The sequence below is a fragment of the Phalacrocorax carbo genome, chromosome 3 (genome assembly GCF_963921805.1).
Source record: "Phalacrocorax carbo chromosome 3, bPhaCar2.1, whole genome shotgun sequence".
Classification (NCBI taxonomy): Eukaryota; Metazoa; Chordata; class Aves; order Suliformes; family Phalacrocoracidae; genus Phalacrocorax; species Phalacrocorax carbo.
In genome coordinates this window covers 67258189-67280769 of record NC_087515.1, presented here as the reverse complement: position 1 = coordinate 67280769, position 22581 = coordinate 67258189, and the positions used below count along the sequence as shown (strand labels likewise).

The window sequence follows — 22581 nt, the reverse complement described above, 5'->3', positions numbered from 1 at the left end:
AGCACCGGCAGAGTCAGGACTTCATAATAGGTCAGGGTGTACATTCCAGTTTCACTGAAGTCTAACACATGATACAAAAGGAAAGGGAGCTATTGCCTAGGAGGATGTTCCTAGGGAAGCCTGCCCTTTGATATCCCGATGCTTCACAGTTCAGCTGGCTACCAGAGCCATTCCTCTTTCTAGTGCCCCAAAAAGGCCTCTGGCAGAGAAAGAAGTATTTCTCATGTAAATTCCAGTAGCTACTCACAAGAGAAAGTGAGGGGAAATTGCTAGGATTAGACCATTTTTTTCTTATTCATGGAAAGATGGGTACCACAGAAAACCCCTTCTAGGACCCAGTTCTGGGCTCAAGGACAAGTTAAAAGACTTTTGCCACAACCAAGAGTCAGTTTCCCAGGCATGCCCTTGTCTTAGTTCCCCTTGAGTTTTTTCACCAAGCATCTGGAGAAGGTGAGGAGATTTTGGCTTTTCCCCCCATTATTAGAAAACAGTAGCCCTAGACTTTTGATAGATTTACTATTGCAGAGGCAATTAGTAAAAACATTCCAGCTGGCATTTATTAGTAAAACAGATCTCACACACATCTTCATACATACGACAAACATACATACATCTCTGTGTGTATGTATATACACACACACACGCGATGCCAAGTCTCCTCCAGGACTGAAGATCAGTTAGTTTTTTTCTAAGTCTTCTCTTCATTACCTTTGCCTCAGATTTTCAGGCACTTTCAAGATAATACAAGTACTGGTAGACACAAAGTCTTTTAGACTCTTGTTGTCTAAGAAAAATCACAAAACTTAGGAAAAAAAGTTGTTTATTGAAAACAATATTGTGCTTAATGCTTTGTCACTTCAAATTCTGTTTCAACATTATGTTATCAGTTAAAGTATTACAAGATAATGAACTTTCTTTAAAAAAAATACAGAAAATCATGGTAGCAAAATAGTAGCTTTACCCAAGAATAATGCACAGCAGGTTCAAGTATAGAAAGCAGACATCTGAAAACACACCTCTTCACATATAGTGGTGCACTGTATATGGAACACAAATGGGCTGACATCTGAGGGTTACTCATCACTTCAGCCAATAATGAGGTCTTCCAAAACAAAGGCAGTCAGTGTTTCAAAACAGTAATGCAGCTACAACTAAACCACAATTGGTTGTTCACTACAGGATCATGTATCCCAGCTCCAGGATAATGAAACACTGTTAAGACCACTGTTGTGGGTTAAACCACAACAGTAAACAAAGAATTGAAAGTATATCTGGCTATGTTTCACTGCCCATCAGATGAGTTCTTTCTTCATTATTACCCGGAGGATTTTGCAGGCTAGAACTGGAACTGTTTGCACAAGGAAAATAACAGGAGGGAAGAAACAGATTAGTAGTCTCTAGATACTTCTATTCATTACCAACATAATAGCAAAAAAGCCACACATTATGTGGAAAGAGCTACATGAATCACTGGATTTGGTTCCTTGCTATTGCATAGAATCACGTACTATTGCTTTTGCACCTATCGTTTCACAGAATCATAGAATGTTTTGGGTTGGAAGGGACCTTTAAAGGTCATCTAGTCCAACCCCCCTGCAGTGAGCAGGGACATCTTCAGCTAGATCAGGTTGCTCAGAGCCCTGTCCAACATCACCTTGAATGTTTCCAGGGATGGGGCATCTACCACCTCTCCAGGCAACCTGCACCAGTGTTTCACCACCTTCATTGTAAAAAAATTTCATTATATCCAGTCTAAATTTATCATACTTTAGCAAATAGGACAAGGGGTAATGGCTTTAAACTACAGGCCCTATTAAAAAGTCCATCCCCATCTTTCCTATAGCGCCCCTTTAAGCACTGGAAGGCTGCAATAAGGTCTCCCTGGAGCCTTCTCTTCTCTGGGCTGAACAACCCCAACTCTTTCAGTTTTTCTTCACAGGAGAGGTGTTCCAGCCCTTGGATCATTTTTGTGGCCTCCTCTGCACCTGCTCCAACAGGTCCATGTCTCCCCTGTGCTGAGGGCTCCAGAGCTGGATGCAGCATTCCAGGTGGGGTCTCACCAGAGCAGAGGGGCAGAATCACATCCCTTGAGCTGCTGGCCACACTTTTTTTGATGCAGCCCAGGTTGGCTTTTTGGGCTGTGAGCGCACTTGCCAGCTCACATACAGCTTTTCATCCACTAGTACCCTCAAGTCCTTCTCTGCAGGGCTGCTCTAAATCCCTTCACCCCCCAGCCTGTATTGATACCAGGAGTTGCCCTGACCCAGGTGCAGGTCCTTGCACTTGCCCCTGTTGAACCTCATAAGGTTCACATGGGCCCACTTCTCAAGCTTGTCTAGGTCCCTCTGGATGGCATCCCATCCTTTAGGCATGTAAACTGCACCACTCAGCTTGGTGTCACCTGCAACTTTGCTGAGGGTACACTCAATCCTGTTGTCTATGTCGTTGGTCAAGATATTAAACAGTGCTGGTCCCAATACGGGCCCCTGAGGGACACCACTTGTCACTGATCTTCATCTGAACATTGAGCCATTGACCGCTACTCTCTGGATGTGGCCATCTAGCCAATTCCAGCTCACAGACACCCTCCTGGAGTAACCATCAGTAAGGTTTGCTCATTAATGCCACAATCCTGTTGCTTGTATAGAATAGGCATTGCCTGGTTTAGGTCTCGGTTTAGGTCAGTAGGGATTTAGGAAAAAGCACACAAAGTATTTAAGCAATGTTTTTACTGCTCATCCTGTCATTCATTATTAGGTTGGTAGTGAAAAAATTGAAGCACAGCTTTCAAAGGTTTGCGTTACATGACTGCAAGTAAAATAAAGAATAAATATCTCAGCATACCTTCTCCTTGTTGCGTCAGTGATATAGAATATTCCAACTGCAATACCCTTTGAGGAAACAGTCAGTTACTATTATATTATATAATATATATAATAACAACAACAACCACCTTATGCAACAGCTTATAATTGCAATAGATATAAAAAGCAAAAAATGTGTAATTACTTACACTTAACAGTGCCCATCCTCCTTGGATGGCGGAGGCCCATTCAAACCCCAGCTTTTCATATAGAAATCCTCCCAGAGTGGGACCTGCAAACGCCCTGCAACAAATCATGACGACATATTGGCATCCCAAACAAAAAAAGACAAAGTTCTCTGAGAATATGATATGTCATGTTTTGTGGCCTCCCTCCACTGATTCTCTCCTTTGTCAAAGACACTGTCTACCACAGATTTCAATTTCCCATAACCCACAATAAGTATTAATTCTTTGTTTGACATGGCCCAAATAAACCTGTCTAGTTACCTCCTCAGCTGGAAACAGGACCCACATCAGAAAGCTGAATGCATTCTTTTTTGTATCTCGAATGGCTGAGAGGCCCCATTAAATGCCATGTTCTAACAGGACATCTACACCCCTCAATTCTATCATAGAAGAAATTTAAACTCTCATCCCTCAAAATGCAAGTCTTCCAAATTTCAAGACAAAGGACTGATGAATATAGGCAGGTGGGGAGGCATATTGGGACAGACATGGTCACTGCAAGGTTATGCTGTATGTAACTGCCCTGCACCTTCATGCCTAAGAATGCCATGAAAGGTTATGCAAGTGCTGTCACTTTATGAAAGGTCTTACATGATACAGTCTTTTACTACAGAAAGGGACAAAACTGCGTAAAACTAGACAGCCTTCCTGGAAGCAAGTCACATACTAAAATCGGGTTTGATAACAGCATAAAAGTGGGGTTTGGTAATTTTATACTAACTGTATCTGTACTGAATCCTACACCAAATAAACAGGACAGCTAGAACTTCAGCTACCTTCGAAAAAATGGTGCAAATTTGTACCACTGAAGCCCACCTGCAGCCACAGAGGACTACAAGGACAGATTAAAAAAATCCTGGAAGTGGCTGTCAATAGGGGGAGACTATCACTTCCCACTGAGTGACAACTCAGCCAGTACCACCTGCCACTCATTTCGGTGACAACCAGTGGGTAATAAACTCAGACACACTCTGCTAAGCTACGCAAAACAGACCTTAAATAACGGCTGTGGCTGAAAGAAGAAAAGATTCTACCCTAAGCTATCCCAGACAAAAGGAGGAAATGTGGAAAGTGAAAAAGGGAGAACATAATTTGTCAGGAGCAGATCCTTTCTAGCTTACTCCATATGGGTAGACTTAGCTCTGTAAAAAATTAGGGTTCACCTCTCTCTGTATTGAGCATTACATATTTCTGTGACAAGAAAAATGATGACACGGAAGTGCAAGGTAACATCCACTTAATCACTGCAGCCTTTTGATACGCAGGGCAATACACTTCAAGGAAGACAAGTTCAGACACCATTCCCTCTATTGGGTAAGAAGCTTTGTTTTAGCCTGTCCACCAGGCACCTGTTTAGCAAGAACCTTTTGAATCAAGGTCAACACAACAACTGCAGCGCAAGGCTTCTGGTTGTAATGCTACAGGCTTTCGTATGGCAACAGTGTAGACCAACTGAACGCTCATAGCTTACAAAAAGGTGACCGTATACCTACCCAAGGGACCACATGGCATTGAAAAGCCCAGACACCAATCCCAGCAGACTCAGACCTTCCTCGAATCCATTCTCACTGCAGAAAGACAGACCAGTTAGAGCAATATGTTATTGTGTCTCAGTCTATAGCCTTCCCCATAAAGTTTTTTTTTCCTCTTTTAATTTACACACAACATGAATAGTTAACAAGCAAACGCGTACAGTGGAATCATGTCTGTTTACCCAGTACTTTCTTCTTTGCTGCCCCTCTGGAGGATTGCAGTGCTACTTCTTATCTCTGACATCTTCCAAGTGAGATTCCTAACTCCACACCATCACTCATTCCCCGTGTTTCATAGGGCAAGTGTAACACACTGACAGGTGGTTTTTAAGAAGGAAAGACCTTGTTCCAAGAGGAACATATTAATAAAAGTAAATCAAGACCCTTCTAGTCACTGCTGCCAAGACACATCACAGACCTTGTACTGTGCACAAGTATGATTCCTGTAGGTGCAACTGTTAATGACAATGCAGGCTGAAAATCCAGTGAAAACTGCTTGCTATTAATCATCCTCAGAAGCTGAAATAAATCCTGTCTATATGGAACTACACACAGGTTGCCCCATACTATGAGACCCAAAGTCTGATGGCCTTCAGTGTGTTCATATTACTGATATACACATTTAAGAAATAATATTTGGAGTGTAATGACTGGGATGCTCAGTCAGAACAAACTAAGACGAGCAGTGGAAACATTTAAGGATTACTTGCTGCCTTTGTCTCAAAAAGTGGGGAAAAAGCCACAGCAAAACCCCCCTTCACATTCACTCCTGAACATTAGTTGTAGTTTCTTACTATCACTAACATGAAAGATGTATTGGACTGAGTTACTTACTATGCACAGTGCAGTATCTCTGGGAACACTGGGATAGCACTCATGCCAAGGGAAAAGCCAATCAAAACCAGCACTAGCAGAAACATCCATAGCTGACTGAAAGAGAGGCATTTCAAAGAAGTGAGCTGCTGAAGACTTTTCAAAAAGGACACCATTTGCTTTTTTATCAGCTCTCCATGACTCACCAGAAAACTGGGTTTCTTGAAGCCAAGAAGAACTCGACTTCAAATGAACACTGAGACTTGAAAATACAGCTCTATACTTAGAAAAAGACTTTGTAAGAGAATTTAAAAATCATGTGCTCAAGTTAAATACTTCCTTATCAAATGCAGTTCATTTTAAGAGGAGCACATAGAAAAGAGGTGGACAGATGAGCTTAACTTAGCAATACATATATCCAAGCTCCAGACTTGCTTTGTTGCACAAGTGAAGGATTTTCCAGGTACAATTTATAGCCTGATATATTATACCCCAATAGACTTAACTAAGGAAAAGAATATTGAAGATTTTACTGATTTCCTTTCCTCACCAGCTCAGTTTCAAATCTATTTAATCTTTTTTTTAAAAAAGTAGGAGTCTGGGAAGAAGGAGTTGACTAATTCTGTGCGTTACAGAATCACAGAATATCTATGATTGGGAGGGATCCATAAGGATCATGATAAGGATCAACTCCCTGCTCCTTGCGGGACTACCTAAAACTAAACCATAAGACTAAGAACATCAACCAGACACTCCTTGAACTCTGACAGGCTTGGTGCTGTGATCACTTCCCTGGGGAGCCTGTTTCAGAGCCTCGAGTTAAAAAAATACCCTACTTCTTGGTCAGAGGTGCTAACTATAGACCTATAGACTTGTGGACATACATGACTATGGTCATGATACCTATCACAAAAACATCACATAAGGGGACAGGTTCAAGAAGAGGCAGTTCTGTACCTTTCAATGTGCAGTACAGGAGCAGGTCCTAACATAAAAAAGCAGAGTGCTGTCATTAAGCCTCCAGATACCAGCAGCCACTTCCTGAGGTACTGTGAAAGAAAAGGAAGAGGTGTGTTATTAAAGATGTGAATTTGTAACGTGACTATTTTGTCTTTCCTAATAATCCTCTTCTAAATCTTCACCTCCTAAGAAGCACGGCTCCTGCGAAGACCATCATTACACACAAACTGGGAATTCACAATTTCTCTGCCAGTTCTGAACACCGTAGAGAACTACTGAATTCATGTTTCCTTGCCACCAATTCAGGCACTGGCAGCAGCTGCTTATACAGAGTAACAGCACTTCTCTGTTAGTGAAGTATTTTAGGTCTTACTTTTCCTTATTATAAGAAACATCCTATAGCATTGCATGTAATTTTCATGTACAAAGTCCATTATTACTTTGTGTTGGGGAAAAAACAGTGCCAGAAAACTGGCACAGTCCTTTGTGCACAGTATTCAAAGTCTAGGTTTCCTTGATCAATTAGCAGTGGCTGTCAACCAGGCAGTTTTAGGTCTATCACTGCCAAAGTCTCTTTCTATGGTGCAGTTAAGAGCTAGAGAACTGTAGTCAGTCAGTGTGCTGATCTAATTTGGATATTACAATCTTTAAGAGATAAAGTCAATACAGTTAACTAGAACATCTTTACTACTCTTCTCAAAAGCTGATAAATTACATGTAGACAAAAGCATGGAATAACTGGGACATGTTTTCACACTCTCCATTCCATACGGGCTGGAAATAGTTTGTGCTTAGTCCACTGGAAAAGGTCAACATATTTCAACTACAGCATACTTGTCCAACATCCTTCACTATTCTGGTCATTCTTGTGTTACCTGGACCTTGCAAGAGAAGCTTTCAAGTTGGCAGTGTTCAGTGCACGTGCAAGGTCCTGAAAGACAGATCCCTTTAGAGGACCAGGCCTACGTCCATTGCTTCAATATGGGAAGTCCTCCAGTTTAACTACATGCAGAGAGTGTTTTACTAACCCTGCACAAACAGCAGGTAGTACTCACTGGCAGTTTGTCACTTAGGAGTCCGAGGAGGGGAGAAGACAGGGAGTATGAGAGTGCCAAACCAAGGAATACCAAGCCAACATAACCAGCTGGGAGTTTGAACTATGGGAAGGAAGACAAATTAAAAAAAAAAAAAAACAAAAAACCAACAAACCATATGTGCTACATTCATTAAAGGACAATCCAAGAATTATATTTTAGGTTGAAATGCATGATTTTAAGTATTTTACTGATACCACAGAGAGGTTTTTCAAGTATTTGAAGTCATCAGCAGAGTTCCAGTTTCCTTCCACTTCCAAGCATGGAATGAAAATACCTGACACAACTGTACTCGGATAAAGCCTGAATAATCTCAGGAGGAAACACTATGCTATGTCCCTACACCAGCACACTGGATTCTAACATCAATATCTGCCACATTTGAAACAAACACTTCAGACACTTACATTTAGATGGATTTAGTCTTTACCTCTCCAATCTTCAGTTTTATTTCCACTTAGAAAAGCATAAATACTACAGTCATCCACTGCTGATCAGTGCATCTTAAAAAATAAGTAGTGCTATAAAACATACCTCTGGCTTTTCAACCACAGGATGATTTTTATGAGAATGAGCAAGAGGGTTTTTGCAAACACCCTGAGGTCTATGTCTTCCTAATGCAGTCACATTTCTTTATTGAAATAAAAAAATGTAGTGAACCAGAAGCATACTCAGAAAGCTCTCAAATAAGCGCTTTCACTACCAGTTAGACAGTATTCCAAGATGTTTCATGTGGCATGGAAGACATAAATATTCAGTATTTCCTTGCCATATGCAAGCACATAATAATTCTAATTCAGTGGTTAAAACACCTGCCAAGAAGGCTACAGCCCTTTCACAGAAAGTATCTGATAGCACAGAGCAGAGCAAAAGCAGAAGAGTCACACCAGTGTGCAATATTCTACAGTGGAATAATTACAGATCCCTCCTGGGTGGTGGAAGACATACATTCACATCTCCACTGATGGAAGAGGTTAGCACCAAGTCTCCTCCACCCTGGATGAGTGCTCTAAGTACTGGACGAGACAGACGAAAAGTAGGTGTACAACAACCTGTAAAATGCTATTCCCTGGAAAAACAATTAATAAACAAACCACTCAAAAAGCATTGCTTAACTTCACACAGGAACAAACTGTTTACTTCTAATTAATTACCTTAGACACCATGGGGAAAATAAATAAATAAAATTAAGTAAGAAGCAAATACATAAATATTAAAATAAATTAAAAGTAAATTAATAAAGCAGCATCTGTGTTTTTAATGAGTGACTGAAGAAGTCAGCTGGCAGGCTACATACGTACAATCAGTTTAATTTTGGCATTGCTGTAAGAGAAGGCAGGCCTGTGACATCATGTCCCCAAAAACCAAATGTCTACATCAAGAGACGTAACACTGTCAGTGACTGTTGCAGTTTTACAGAATTTGCATTCAGAAAGGAGGAGAAAGTCCCTTGTTTACAAAACCAGCTGCTATGCCCTGTTCAGAGAAGGTACTCTGCAGCTGAAAACCAATTAAGTGAAAAAAACCCACATTTTTGAAGGCCTTACATTTCCTCATTCTCAAAGTTACCAAGATCCAGCAGCAAAAGATGGTGTCAATAGAAACTTTGATTTGTCAGTACTGTGGAAATCAAGTTATTTGGAAATCATATTATTAAGAGTTAATTAAAGCAGTGTCGTTGGATGAGGCTTAATTTTGTTTAGGATATTTAAACCACATTTCAAACCAGTTATTTACTATGTAGCAAGTCAAGGCTTCCCTACATATTAACAGGACTTACCTTCTTTAGGATAAATAGAGACATTGTAGGATCCAAAAACCCCAAGCATGCACTTAAAGAAAATATAGTAAGACAGAGTAGTAAGACTTTTGGCAGAAGAACGAGCTTCCAAAAGGAGTCCTTGCTAGGGATCGAATCTGTTTCAAGAGAAAAGGGGGAAAATCACATTATTTTCAGCAGTGTAAGTTCACGATTGTTATTCTTGCTTTAGAAAAGAGATCAGTATTTCCCTTTTTGCAGTCCTATTACTCTTGATAACAACTGAAAGTCAATACTAAACTATTATGTATTATACTGTTTTATATTTAAATAAACCAAATTTGATGGGTGAAAAAAAGGAAAGTACACAATTTAGCTTCCAACTCTGCAAGTCCCCAACTTGAAAAAAACAAAAGCATGTACTATTCCCAATTATGTGAAAATATGGTTACTTCTCTGCTAGCCCTATACAATGAATATCTCATGGATACATCTCAACTTAAAACAACCTGCACACATGCATGAACCATTAATTTCCAATCAGAGAAACAAGCTTCAAAAGTCAAATAAAGTGATAACTATTTATCAGTTGAGATCTGTCCAAATTTTTAAGCAACTAGTCATTTGGGTCTCCTACATTTTCCATTTGTACTCCAGACAGGAAGACTCTTTGAGGTGTCATCGTTAGATATCACTTCTAAGTCAGGCTCCCTTCCTGATGCTGTTGGTGCTTTAATAGTTGAACGTCTCAAAGTATACAAAGAGCTAAAAGCTCATCCACTAGCATCCACCAGCTCAGAGCTAACATCTATTTAACAGAGTTTCAAATTGGCTAGTAATATCATGACTCCATACAATCTCAGAGCTCAGGGAGGTGGGGGGGGGGAGCCAACCACTTAAGTTTCTTCTAAAAGCCAATATATGTGAAGTTATTCTCCAAGGTTTTCATATTTAAGAGTAAAATAAATTTTAAAAATATTTTTCAAGTTACTAGTTTTTATTCTAGAAAAGACTAACAGAACTGTAACCCTGCAATTACGATCTTGTGTGAAGACTTATCTTTAAGTTAACTTTCTGTCCAAGCAGGACCATCTAAATTTTAATCAAATTTATATGACCCCCAACACTTCAGTTAAACACCTCCTTTATTAACTTGAACATTCTTCCATGTTAATCAAATCCTGGATCATTCAGCACAAATAAACCCTTTTTGTTCTCCCTGTAATTCTGGGGTTTTCCCCTCTGGTAACTGCTCAAACATGTCATGTTCTCTTGCTTTAGGCAAAACCTATCTGCAGCTATCCCTAGCTGCAATGACAAGCTGACGTAAAGAAGACACAACTGATTCTTTACAAGCCCTGAAGCTAAAGAGACAAAAGAAAACAGAAGTTTGCCTCAGTTCACTTCCACACAGAGTTCTCAGTGTCTGCAGAGATGGGCACAAGATGTTGGATTCATTCCAGACCATCTGCACACATTAATTTTAGTTTGCATTAAAACATGGGCCTGATCAAGATCACAAGTTAATTCAGCTGGAACTTTGTTCTCTGAGTTGTATCAGGCTCCAGAAACTGATATTTTTCTAAAACACAGTTATATACCTGAGAAATTAAGGTCAGCAAAGGAGACAGGAAGCAGGATGCTTACCACATTTTGGTAGTATGCACATATTCACAGGCACCAAGACCAACACTACGCATCCCAGTGTAATGAAAGGGACCTCATAACCAAATGATTGATACAAAAAGCCACCTAAAGGTGGGCCCAGCACCAGTCCGAGTCCTGTAAAAATTTCAAGGCTGCCCTAAAGGATGAAATAGAAAGCAAGCAAAAAAAAAAAAGTCAGAATGCTGAGAAACTCTAGTGTAACAATAAAAGCAATCCATTTTTCTGAGGAGCAGCACAACATAGGCTAGCAAAAAAGGTACTGCATCACCAAGGAGGATAACAGCTAGTAGCAACCTTCACAAACTGGGATAGCAAAAGGAAATTTACAGTCATCTGTGTGACAGCCATCACCTCTTTTGCTTCACTACGTGGAACCACCCGTACTGCAGCATTAGCCACTCTGCTGTCACCTCACACATCTCAGTCCTGACGCAAGACAAATGCTCTACTGATGGAAAGCGCTTGTAGGACAACTCAGGCTGAAGTGATCATCTCTCCCACCTGCAGTTACACTCCAGCCTGAAGGGGAGGACCCAAACAAGCCTACTGGGATGGCTCATTATCTCCTGGGAGGAGGTACACGTGCAAGTTACAGCTTTATCTCCGTAACTAGCCGTTTGGATTCACTGACTAGGGGTAGGAAATAACAGTGAAATTGCAATGGGGATAACTCAGATTATTTTGGCTACAATTTCATGCAAGATGCCAGATTATAAGATACTGATTTTCAAAAGGACAATAATACAGTTACACTTAAATCTTGTGTTATAACATCATAGCCAACACTGCCACCATCTGCCCGAATACTTGACTAATCAATGCTTAGACCACCCCCTTTTAACAAGTAACAGCTGGTAGTAATAACTGCTTACAGTTAAACTTTTGCTGACTTCTGGGACCCAGAGAGACAGTGTAGAGATTCATCCTTATCTTTGATTTTACTGATACAAGTCAGAGTGGTCAAATGGCCTGAGAGCAGGCACAGACAGCAATAGCTAGGTTCTTTACCCTAGGTCAGCCAAGGGTCCCAGCCTTTTCCCTTCTTAGGGGAGGAAATAACTAACAACAGCATATGACTAGCAAGCCCTCAAAATTAGTTCTAGACCGATTTGACACATCAGCGCATGGAATGCCCATGAGTTAACTTAACTGCATTCAAATAAAGCTTTTATTTATGTTGCTCACCAACCATAAAAAATATTTATGATTGGTGAGAATTCAGTTCAAATCAAGCTGCACATCATTTAGTCCCTCTAAGTGAATGACTTATTGGTGGAGTGGGAGCTGAGGCCTTACAGATCAGGGGAGGATAAGGTAAATCTGATACTTTAAGAACAGTGATATTGCTTGTGTTCTGATGTTCAAACCTCCTCCAACAGAGGGATCATGTTGACAGATGCTGAACTTCCCACTTCAACAAGGCTGACGTGCCTACATTTAATAACTTCGCCACATGTTCTCTAGGGTGTCCGATGGCTAAAAGGTGGGCTGAAAACTGGTGCCAAAACAGTAAGGAGAGGAAAAGTGCTTTTCAGTATCTAGCACTATCAAGAAAGGCAATGGAAAGCAAGGCTAAAAAAAAAAATCCATCATCCATTCCTTCAGGCTTTATGACTTTACTATTGGATGCACCTATGCACCTTGCTTCAACTAACCAGCTCTGCCTCTCCCACCACCATGAGCAGAGCTCACAGTAACAAAAACTCTCCATCATGTCCTTTCAAGGACAGCAAGTCTACATATATGACTTTGAAAAGCTTTTATTCTCATGCAGAAAAAGATATTAGAGTATGTAATATGGCAAGACAGACCAATATTTAAAAGTATTCTGTCTTCTGCCAGCACCCTTTTAAGATTTTAAACAAAGGTAGCCACCAAGCCACAGCTGTGTAGCGCTACTGATTGTGGTCTGTTTTCAGCTATGCATAACGATTATTATGCTGTCACCACAGAATTCCATTTATTTTTAAGTCTTATAATAAGACAAGTAACTAAGTCCCTTTAAATCAAGGTTACTTTACTTACCTATTTAAATTACATTTTAAAATTTGCCATCAGGAAACCTTAACCTTACTGACTGAATACATCCAAAACATGATTACAATGTATAACCCGCTTTCCAAAGAAATTGCCAGCTCCTCACTGTTGATGCAATTTAGTAGTTTTTTCTTAGTTAGGAAGTCATATTTTTATAGACATATATATACAGACAAAACTACACAGCTTAACAACAATATTAATAAAAGCATCAACTTTTCCTATTTTATTAGATGTTCTGAAGGACGTTCTTAACATTTGTTCACTCATTAAAATTTAACCCATTTATTTCTGCCAGTCTGTATTTGGACTGAAACCAGAATTTATCGAAAAAGGGAAAGAAAAAGCAGCATTTTATCAAATACAAAACTTGTTTTTTCCTAACACCATAAAAACCAACTAAATAATGGTAATCTCTCTGGTTGAAATTAATCCATTGATGACCAGAAATAGTGCCCTCCAGATTTCAAGTTCTAGCTCTCCTCTTCTCGTACATCACTTTCATCAATAGGTTAGAAAAATGAAATTAGAATTGTTTCCAGTTTTGCACCTTTCAGACATTTAAATATCAACACTATTTGAATGAATTAATCAAATTTCTTGAATCAATCCACATGGATTCTTACTACCCATGTAGAAGTAGTCACTAAAAGCTGTATTATAGTATTTTAATAGTCTGATTTCAATTGAAGAAATAACTACTGCCATCAGTGCTCAGCTGCCTTCAAAGCGTAAGCAACTAATACATACTGCTTAATTTCTATCTATTTGGACTTATGCTAAGGTCTAAACTTTTTCTAGGATTGCGATTCTAGATTACAAACAAATATTATGTGACAATTTCATATATGCTGGCATGAGACAGCATTTTTTTTTCCCCTCCTGATTTTAGGTCGCCTACTGGGGCAATTTATCATACTGCAGGTACTCAGCTGTAGCACTGGTTTTTTGGGTTTTATTTTTGTGGAGTTTTTTGTGGGGTGTTTTGTTTTTGGGGTGGGGTGGGTTTTTTTCCTCTTTTGCACTTACCAGGACAGTAGCTATATTATTGGGAAATGCCTTTGCAAGGATTGAAAATGATGCTGTCATTGCTGCTGCAAAACCTACTGCATCCATTGCTCTTACTAAAAAGCACAAACCGATGAACACTGGTCCACTTGGTACCTTGTCCAGCATTCTGGGGGGGGAAAGAAAAAGAGAACCACCAAAAAAAACCCACCAAAAAAACCCACACACACCAAAAACACCCCCAACCCCACAGGAGAAAAAAAAAAAAACAAAAAACAAACAAAAAAAAACAACAAACCAGTAAATGGAGATCTCTCAGGGTGCAGTAAGTCACCTACTAAAGGCCCTGGAGTATCATTTCTTACTTATTGATGGACACAGTTACAAGACACTCAATGCTTTCTATTGCCACACCTTTTAAAATCACATTGGTGAAGTCACTCAAACTCTACCGAACTATTTCTGGCAGCTTTCTCCTTTTTCCCTTTCTTTGGTGGTGAAAAGAGCACAAAAAACCTGAACTGTGAAAAAGTCCAATGCCATTTTCTGTTGTATTTCACTGCTGTTCCAAGCAACTGCATATGGAGTCTGATGCAATGAGTTACAACTACCTATTAAGAGCTTCCCTCATTGTTAATAAAACTTTTATTTTGCTAAAATGAGTGGCTTAGCCTCTCTGCCTGCCAGGCAAAGCTTCTCATTTCCACTCTCTATTTTTAAGAGAAGAATAATTAAAACATTACGCATAAATACTTCCATTATTGCTGCACTTTAACAGACTTCTTGCTGTTCATCAACTATGATAGTTACTTAAATATGTAGAACCTTCCTCCTCTGCTTTCAAAGTACTAAACAGGCTTTGAAACCTACTGAAAGGGAGAAGTGTTCATTCTGCTTTACAAGGGACAGATAAAAAGCAAAGACGCAAAAAGTTAGGTGACCTAACCAACACCTGAAAGAGGCCCAAGAGTTTCCAGTTTTGTTTTGTGTCCATCTTTTCATATGGAGGAAAATGATAATAAGACAAATGCAACAAAACCAAGCAACCAAAGTTACTCACCCAAACAAAATGGTCACACATCCTGAAACAAACATCCCTGCCACAAACATGAATTTTGCTCCAATATGTGTAAGCTGTAAATTAAATACCATTTTTACATGTTATTATCTCAAGACTAGACCAAAAAAATCTTTCTAAGTAACTTACTGTTAAGAAATCGAAACATTACGGGCACTTTACAGTGTATGTAACTAAGAGATCTGGAGACGCTGCTCCTGCTGGTGTGCCCTCATGCAATAGAGAACCTAAAAATATTCTGAACGGTTAAGTGACTTAACCCAGTTTTCAGAATGGTTAAGACAATGGTGCAGTTAACTATTTCACAGCTCCGCGCTGCAGCTTCTGCAGAGCAGCAGTTTACAGCAGTATTCCTCATTTTAAACAAACAGAAAGTAATATCCCTCCAGCACTGTCAGTGATGCAAACTCAGCAATACCTGTCACATATACAGCCCAGGAGAGTCAACAGAAGCTAATTTTAAAGCAAATTTACCACAGGCTTTAATAGCCCAAAGCTTTGGCATCGGAAGCATGGTAGCTTCAGGCTTTCCCATTCATTACCAGGGAAAGGACCCCACCTTAATTTATTTCAGACTCCATCACCAAGGTGAAGGACAAGAGCCATACCGTAAAACTAACTCAATCAGGTAACAAAGTACATCTGAGCTTCTTATTCCACACTGGAACTTCTCCTAAGGACAGCAGGCATTTCAGACTCTCTTCTTGTTCAGGCCCGGACAAGGTCCCTGTGTTTCAGCCATTATTACTAAAGCCCAGATTTTTACGAGTTTCACTGAAACCTTCAGGATTTCTGATTGCTGGACCATCCACTTCTATTGGAGCTCACTTCACCTGTTTGCAGTGAGGATGTCATGCTTACTCTCTCTCTCCCCTGCAAAGTAGTTGGTGAGGCTTGTGCCATAGTTGAACGCCAACACAGGCACCACGATTGGACTTACAATGGCACTTGTATGAAACCTTGATAAGCCACCTCACCACCAGGGAAAATCACTCACCATGGGGTCAGCAAAGAGACTGCCCAGCCAAAGAAAGAGAAGACTGTGAAACTGCTGCAGGCCCTACCTAGAGTACAACCCTGAGCAGCCCTAGCCAAAAACACATCAACAGTGGTGCTCCAGCATATAAACAAATGAACTGCTTTATAATTTATTCATAATTTCTCCAGCATGAAAAAAATCCTGAATCTGTGGGAAAACTGAAGTTGCAAGAACTGGAGACATTTATCTCATATTGCTGTATGATGAAGCAGAAGGGGAAACAGAGTTAAGCGCAGAGACTCATAACAGGAGGAAATGTTAAGAAAAAGACGACATACCAGAAAAGAGGAAGGGGTGCAGCTCACTAAGGAAAGAAAAAAAAAAAACCACCCAAACAAACCCAAACCACCAAACCCTCAAACCTTAAGAATATTGCCAAAGGTGAACAGAATATATAAGTAAGTGCAATAAATAAAATAGGGGGTAGGGGGAAAGGAGGTAATAGAAAGTAGAATAGATCAGCAGATTACTCTGAAGCAAACAGAACAGTTAACCAAAGAAACAAAACAGCTACATGCCTGCCGTCCTACGCTACCCTCAATATCTGCAGAAGAGTAATTTTTAAATTCTACTGGCAAGACTTAGATCAGATGCAGACTGACTGGCCAGGCCCTGGTTACTGCAGATACAAGGCAGCAGGAGTGCTACTGAAGAGACATCGCTTTTCTCAGCCTTAGAGAACTGTCTTCATGTACCAATCTGTGTCATCACAAAAATAAGTTATAGCTTCACTTATACTTACGTAATTTCCCAAGATTAAAGAACTCAAGAAATTGACCAAAGCAAACCATCCAAAAATCAGGCCAACAACGGTGTTACTGGCACCTTTTTTTTCTGCCTGCAAAGAAGATCACAGCTGTAAAGATGGAGGCAAATTCTTGAGGTGAATAACATTCATGCCTTGTACATTTAATTTTTTTTTTTAAATTCTGTTAGTGCAGTTACAAAACAATCTCCTTTCTCAAAGGCAGTGGGGGCTCATAAGGTAACGACACAGTGATTTAAAGACTTGTCGCACTTCTACTCAAGCTCTGTGTAATCAAGGGAAAAGCAACAGTCATTCCTCAATGAGTAGAAACACTGCTATTTGCTGAACCGGTGACCAGCCTTTATACAGGTAGCTTCAGCTGGAGTGCAACGGAGGTAGCTACAAAGCTTTGATCCCTCATATGATGAGAGGGCAGTGAACAAAGATATGTTATCTTCACTGTGTCATGCCTCCCAATAACAAGCATCAGGCAAATATTTTACTTATGCAACTGGAAAAATACATTTCCTTGGGTACAAGCAGTACATTCATAACAAAGACAATCTTAATGGGTTTTTTTTGTTAATACTTGGCAACAACTTGGTCATGAGAGAAATTAAATTCTGCTGCAAAGCCACCACGACCTTTCTTTTTTCAATCTTGTATTTAAACATTATATTCACTCAGTGTAAACAGACATCATTTTTTCCCACTCTGGTTACTATATCAGGAGTTTTAACACAGCGAATGATGGCCCAGCATAAGTTAAAAGAGAGGTAGCTATAAATAAAAAGTCATTGAGTGGCTAAGGCACTGAAATGCAACTCAGGACACGGGCAGAGTTTTCATCCCAGCTCTACTACCAAACTGCTATACAACACTAGGCAAAAAACTATTTAACTTCTCCAAGCACCCATTTCAACTTCTATCTCGTATAATTAGTTTCCCACCTTCTCTGCAGCCACAGGGAAGATGAAATTAGTCCATGGGCAGGATCCAGGTCACCATTATATACACGCCAATCTATTTGAGCCAGCATCAGGCTATCACTAGGAATTCCCACAGCTGAAATACCTAACTCGGAGCTCAGAGACAGCCATAAAGGTCGCACGGTGTTCGAAATCCATTTAAAAGTTTAAACATGAAAAAAAAAAAAAGCCTAAAGAGCAGTGGGCTAAATTGTTTGTTTACCTCCGAAGGGAAAAAAGGTCCCAGGATCGAATAGCATATCATTGAACTGAAGTTTATAGAAGCTGTCGCGGCCATCGTAAATAGCTGCTCCCTCGTCAGCCTTCTTGATTCCTCACCGACGGCCTCTGGCATGCTGTCTTCTTCAAATACAAAACAAGAAAAAAAAAAAAGTTTTATAAACTGATAAGAGGGGAAACACAGTTTGAAAACTAAAACCTTCACAAGACTTCCACCGTCCCGGCTCCGGGGAGTTACATCACACCGCGCTACTTTTTTGCCCCATGGAGGAGCGCAGACCCCGCCGTGAGGCAGCGCCTTCCCCCCGCGGTGCCGGCCCGCCGCCGCCCCGAAAGCCCACCCCGAAACCCGCCGCGCCCCCGGCCCCGCCGCGCCTCCCCCGACCTGGGGGCTGCTCGCCCCCCGCCGCCCGGCTGCCCATCGGGAAGGCAAGGCGCGGAGCGGAGCTGTGCGGTGCCGTGCCGCCCCGCTGGCACCGGCCGCGGCCTCTCGGCGCGGCGGGGCCAAAGCCAGCCCCGCCGCGCCGGCCGCCACCACTGAGCATGCCCGGCCTGAGGGGCGGCCCGCCGCCACCCACGCCCCGCCGGAGCGCGGCCGAGGGGTGCCCCGGGGGCGGCCGCGGGGTGTCGGGCGCAACGTGGGTTGCTAGCCCGGGCGGGGAGAGCACCGAGGGCGGCAGCAGGCGCTGGGCTTCGGACGGTCTGGCAGCCGCCCGCCGGCTCCCCGGGTACCTGCGTGTCCGGCTCGGGGGAAGCGCTTCTGTATTGGACCTGGTAAAGCACGAAGTGCAGCCTGTGCTCTCGGTGCAGCGGCTTCCACAGGGGAAGGAAACCGAGGAGGCAGCGGGCAAAGCTGCCGCGAGAGGAAGCGGGCTTTTATACCTGCCTGGGTACGTCTGTATCTCATCTGTATCTCACCTGGACGTTAGAAGGGTGTCTCCGACAAGCAGAACAATACAAATGATAGAAAAGCCTCACAATAGAAGTGTAAATCCCAAGTGTATCAAAACAGGACCTCAAATTGTTTGTGACCGTGGTGTTACTGTGACTGCTAGGGGCTGGGGGGGCTGGGGTCGGGGACCCAAGAGGTACATCCCACTTCGTGCAGCTAAGGGAAGTTTGGATGGTAAAGAAGGGATGGGCTGTCGGGGAACTCTCGGCCTTGCTACAGCTGACTAACCCGACTGCTTTCCTGAAAACTTAACGCCTTCGGCCAGGCTTTGCTCTCCAAGATTCCTTGGGGGTGGCTGGCAGTTACTGTAGGACTGACGGACTGACTGACTGCTGGTTTGCCTTGTAAGCACAAGCATTCATCTGTTTTAAAAGAGCTGTAACGTCTCTGCCTTCCATACCAAAGGGAGATTCAGGATGGCTTCTTAGGACTCAGACTTACTTAGACTGAGTAAGATCAACGATCATCTACACAGCCCGTAGCAAGTTGCAGGAACCATGAACAGTAACAGAAGAGCTGCATGACAAAGTTGTCACAAGAATCAATAACTATAAACCAGCCAGGAGTAAATTCAGGCCAGAGATGAGGAAGAGGTGATATAATCAATCCATTTGGCACAAGTTCCTGGGGGGGGGGGTGGGGGAATAAGTGAGGAAGATGAGGCATGAGCAGGGGACCTCCTCAAAATTTAATAAAAGACAGACCACCTGTTGCTTGAAGAGAAAAAACAGTAATTACTTCTTAAAAGCAGTCTTTTAACAAGGCCATCCGTATTCCATCTAGTCACCAGTTATAACATTAAGATGCATAATAAGGCATTTCAGAGCAAATGTTGCCATGTACCTAACTTTAGAATTGCCCACTCCATGTGACTGGAAAAAACAGAATTAGTTTCTTATCACAAGATTAGGAAGTTTTAAAACTGTTTAAGAAGCCACAAAGAACAACAGACATGCATTCCCTTGGCGAAGTCTATTTTGGCAATATATCGTGTGTGGCATATATTATGCCTGTGAAGTTAAAAAATCCTGAAGAACTACTTTGATCTTTTCCTGTCTGCCTCCAGAAAAACACAGAAATGTAAATCCTTTTCATAGATACTGCCCCTTGAACAGCCTTACCCCCCCAGAAAAAAGAGGAAAAGCACTTGCAAGTCATCCTGAGTTTGGCAAAAAGATAATAAGGTCATATATGTAAAGCGTGACACACAAACAGAGCAAGTAAGAGAAAATTGTAGACAGAGGTTAAAATCGTGGTGAGAGAATAAAGTTTTCATTTTGTGGCTAGAGACTGACAGTCAATTATGTTCAGGAGGTGAAACAGGTTTCACTCCAACCCTTTGCAGCCTGGACTCTCACTCAGCAGAACCCAACTACTTTCAAAACCCAGTCCTCCTCTCAGTGATAATTACATGTGAGTAATGAGTACCAATAAAGCCTATGGAGTCAGATTTCCACAAAGTCAACGCGTGCAGTAGAAGGCTGCGGTGTTGGAAGAGGCAGCGATGCGCTGTGATCAGCAGGAGCTATGGCTCCAATAATGAAACGGGGCTATGAACTCCCTATGCGCCCACACAGTTTACTTATGCACTGCTCATTATTGCCAGAAGAAACTGGTTGAGGGAACATGTTTGTTAATTCTTCATGTATTCTTTTAAGCTATAAATAACTGTTAGCCTTTGAACTGGGACTTGCTACCCGCCTGTCATGGTTTTTCAAATCTAACAAAAATAATTTTTTGAAAAGCATACAAGTCTTTCTTGTTTATGTCATGTCTTCAGAAGCGTTTAAAAAATTTACCTTTCCTTTCAGATCCCAAATCATGTGTAGAATTCAAGCCTTAGAGCACCAGCCCTCTATAAATACTACAAATAGAGTCTACAACCATTGCATATGTCCACAAGATAAAAACATGTTAAGAAAAATTGCTTTAAGAGCAGCTTCCTTCATGGACATCCAGGACATTCTGAAATGCTAAGGACATTTGGTAATGCATATGCCTTATTATTGCTCTATATATTTGTAGAGATCTTAGAAATACATTTGCATTACAATCCGGAAATCGGTTAGCCAGTGCTTATTTGCATCATATTGCTATTTCTTTTGCCAGAAGTCATAGAAGCTGCACAGAAATAATTTGGAAAGTGTTTAAAATGGCTCTAATGTAACCATGTGATAGCCGCATCCTTTTGAAAGTCCAGTGCAGAATCTGTGGAAGACAATGAAAAACGGCAAATCATTTAGTTCGGTTATCATGACACCAAGTTCTTCTTTTCAATTCAGTGTTGAAATGCCATAGCTTGTCGTCTTTCTGAGACCCCAGAATGGTCTCACCAGGTGCTTGAAAGTCAACGCAGACACCTCCTGCGCTCCTGAGTAGCAGCATGTGGTTGGCTGTTATGAACCGTTACCTGGAGGTGCTTGGAAATACACGACTCTCCTCTCTGGGATGGGAAGCAGGACTTCTGTGGATATAGGGCAAGAAAATCAGTAAAAATAGCCTGGACTCCCAACTTTATGATGCAGAACATTTTTTTCGACAGTGTTACCAGGAAATGCATAAGATAATTGTTTAGGAAGAGTAAGGTGAGATGTGCACTGGTGTTATTTGCAAGGAGGCTTCCAACTCGATGTTCCACAAGGCTAAGAAATCTTGTCTTTTTTGGAAGGAAAATGACAGCATTCTATCTTGTCACATTAGAATGTAATCATAACACAAGCCTGTGCTTTGTATTTCTAGAAAGACATGTCAGAGGGAGGTAAGTTTTGCAAGGATTGTTCAGAATTGAAATTCAGAACTGATCTTTTAGAGTTTAGCAGTGTCGTGGACCTCTCTAGAGCCCAGGCAGACTCTTGCACTGCAACTGGCAGCTCCTCGTTTTCTAGTGCTCTACTTGTTACCCCGCTCACCCACCCCTGAGTGCATTTGAAGTATTCTCTTAGTCTCTTAGAACTGCAATCCTTGGCTTTAACGTGTTGTGCCCCATGGCTGCTAAGTGGACATCATAACTCTAAGAGAAAATACAGAGGTTAAGAAACTACTTACTCCTTGTAGGAATCTGGACAGAAAGGTGGAGCAGGTGGAGCAGTGCCAACAGTGTGCAGAGCGCTCCCATGATCGCTGATCTCACATTTACACACTGTGCAGTGGAGTGGACTTTCAGACAGGATCACACACTTCTGTTAATTATCACACACAAATATGTACACCTACTTTGCTATACCAATATTTCAACAAAGAGTTCAGTGCCAATGCAAACCTCCTCTCTACACGTACATAACTTTTATCTTGGCGCAGCTTTGTTTTCGTGCAACTGTGCTAGGAAGCTATTTTTGTATATCCTACTTCTAGAATATTATAATTTGACTGTGATTATCACTTTTGCTCTAAAACAAATCTTTCAGATGTACATACTTCCATCTCCTGGACAGAATATATATTGCGCTTATCTGACAATACTGACATGTCTTACGGCTGGCTACGGACTTCTTGTTATCCTTTGATGACCTTGGGGGAAAGAATGGTTTATTGTGCCACTCAGTACAAAAACTCCTCCATAGATTCAATGTCTCTGGGGCTTTTTAAGGGGCACAGGAAGATTAAATGACAGATGGATATAGGGAAGAACGTTCT

General features: G+C 41.3%; 1 protein-coding gene and 1 long non-coding RNA gene across 8 annotated transcripts; both read right to left on the bottom strand.

The window, feature by feature from the left end:
* Positions 1-803: 803 nt before the first annotated feature.
* Positions 804-18799, bottom strand: SLC18B1 (solute carrier family 18 member B1). Of its 5 annotated transcripts, none has more exons than XM_064447264.1 (14): positions 18729-18799; positions 17980-18119; positions 16783-16878; positions 14984-15057; positions 13945-14092; positions 10858-11014; positions 9232-9368; positions 7413-7514; positions 6355-6446; positions 5419-5514; positions 4546-4620; positions 3014-3107; positions 2845-2891; positions 804-1348 (listed from the first exon to the last, which is right to left on the bottom strand). In XM_064447264.1, the coding sequence occupies exons 2-14, from the start codon at positions 18109-18111 to the stop codon at positions 1276-1278; spliced, it is 1323 nt and encodes a 440-aa protein (XP_064303334.1). In that variant the 5' UTR covers positions 18112-18119; positions 18729-18799; the 3' UTR covers positions 804-1275. The 5 variants fall into 5 exon arrangements, with proteins under 5 accessions (XP_064303334.1, XP_064303333.1, XP_064303330.1 ...); XM_064447263.1 differs by having other exon boundaries at positions 18665-18740; XM_064447260.1 differs by lacking the exon at positions 18729-18799 and adding an exon at positions 18382-18541.
* An 818-nt stretch (positions 18800-19617) lies between these two features.
* LOC135312593 (uncharacterized) lies at positions 19618-22110 on the bottom strand. Of its 3 annotated transcripts, none has more exons than XR_010372203.1 (3): positions 21994-22110; positions 21282-21412; positions 19618-21156 (listed from the first exon to the last, which is right to left on the bottom strand). It is a non-coding gene; the product is annotated as an uncharacterized LOC135312593 (long non-coding RNA). The 3 variants fall into 3 exon arrangements; XR_010372202.1 differs by having other exon boundaries at positions 21359-21412; XR_010372201.1 differs by having other exon boundaries at positions 19618-21412.
* Positions 22111-22581: the final 471 nt, after the last annotated feature.

Coding starts and splice junctions, on each gene's coding strand:
- SLC18B1 (XM_064447260.1), bottom strand. CDS start 18,541: ATGCTCAGTGGTGGCGGCCGGCGCGGCGGGGCTGGCTTTGGCCCCGCC. Junction 16,879..17,979: donor GACCTTTTTTCCCTTCGGAG/GTAAACAAACAA, acceptor TCTTCTTTGCAG/GCAGAAAAAAAAGGTGCCAG. Junction 2,892..3,013: donor GAGGATGGGCACTGTTAAGT/GTAAGTAATTAC, acceptor GTTTCCTCAAAG/GGTATTGCAGTTGGAATATT.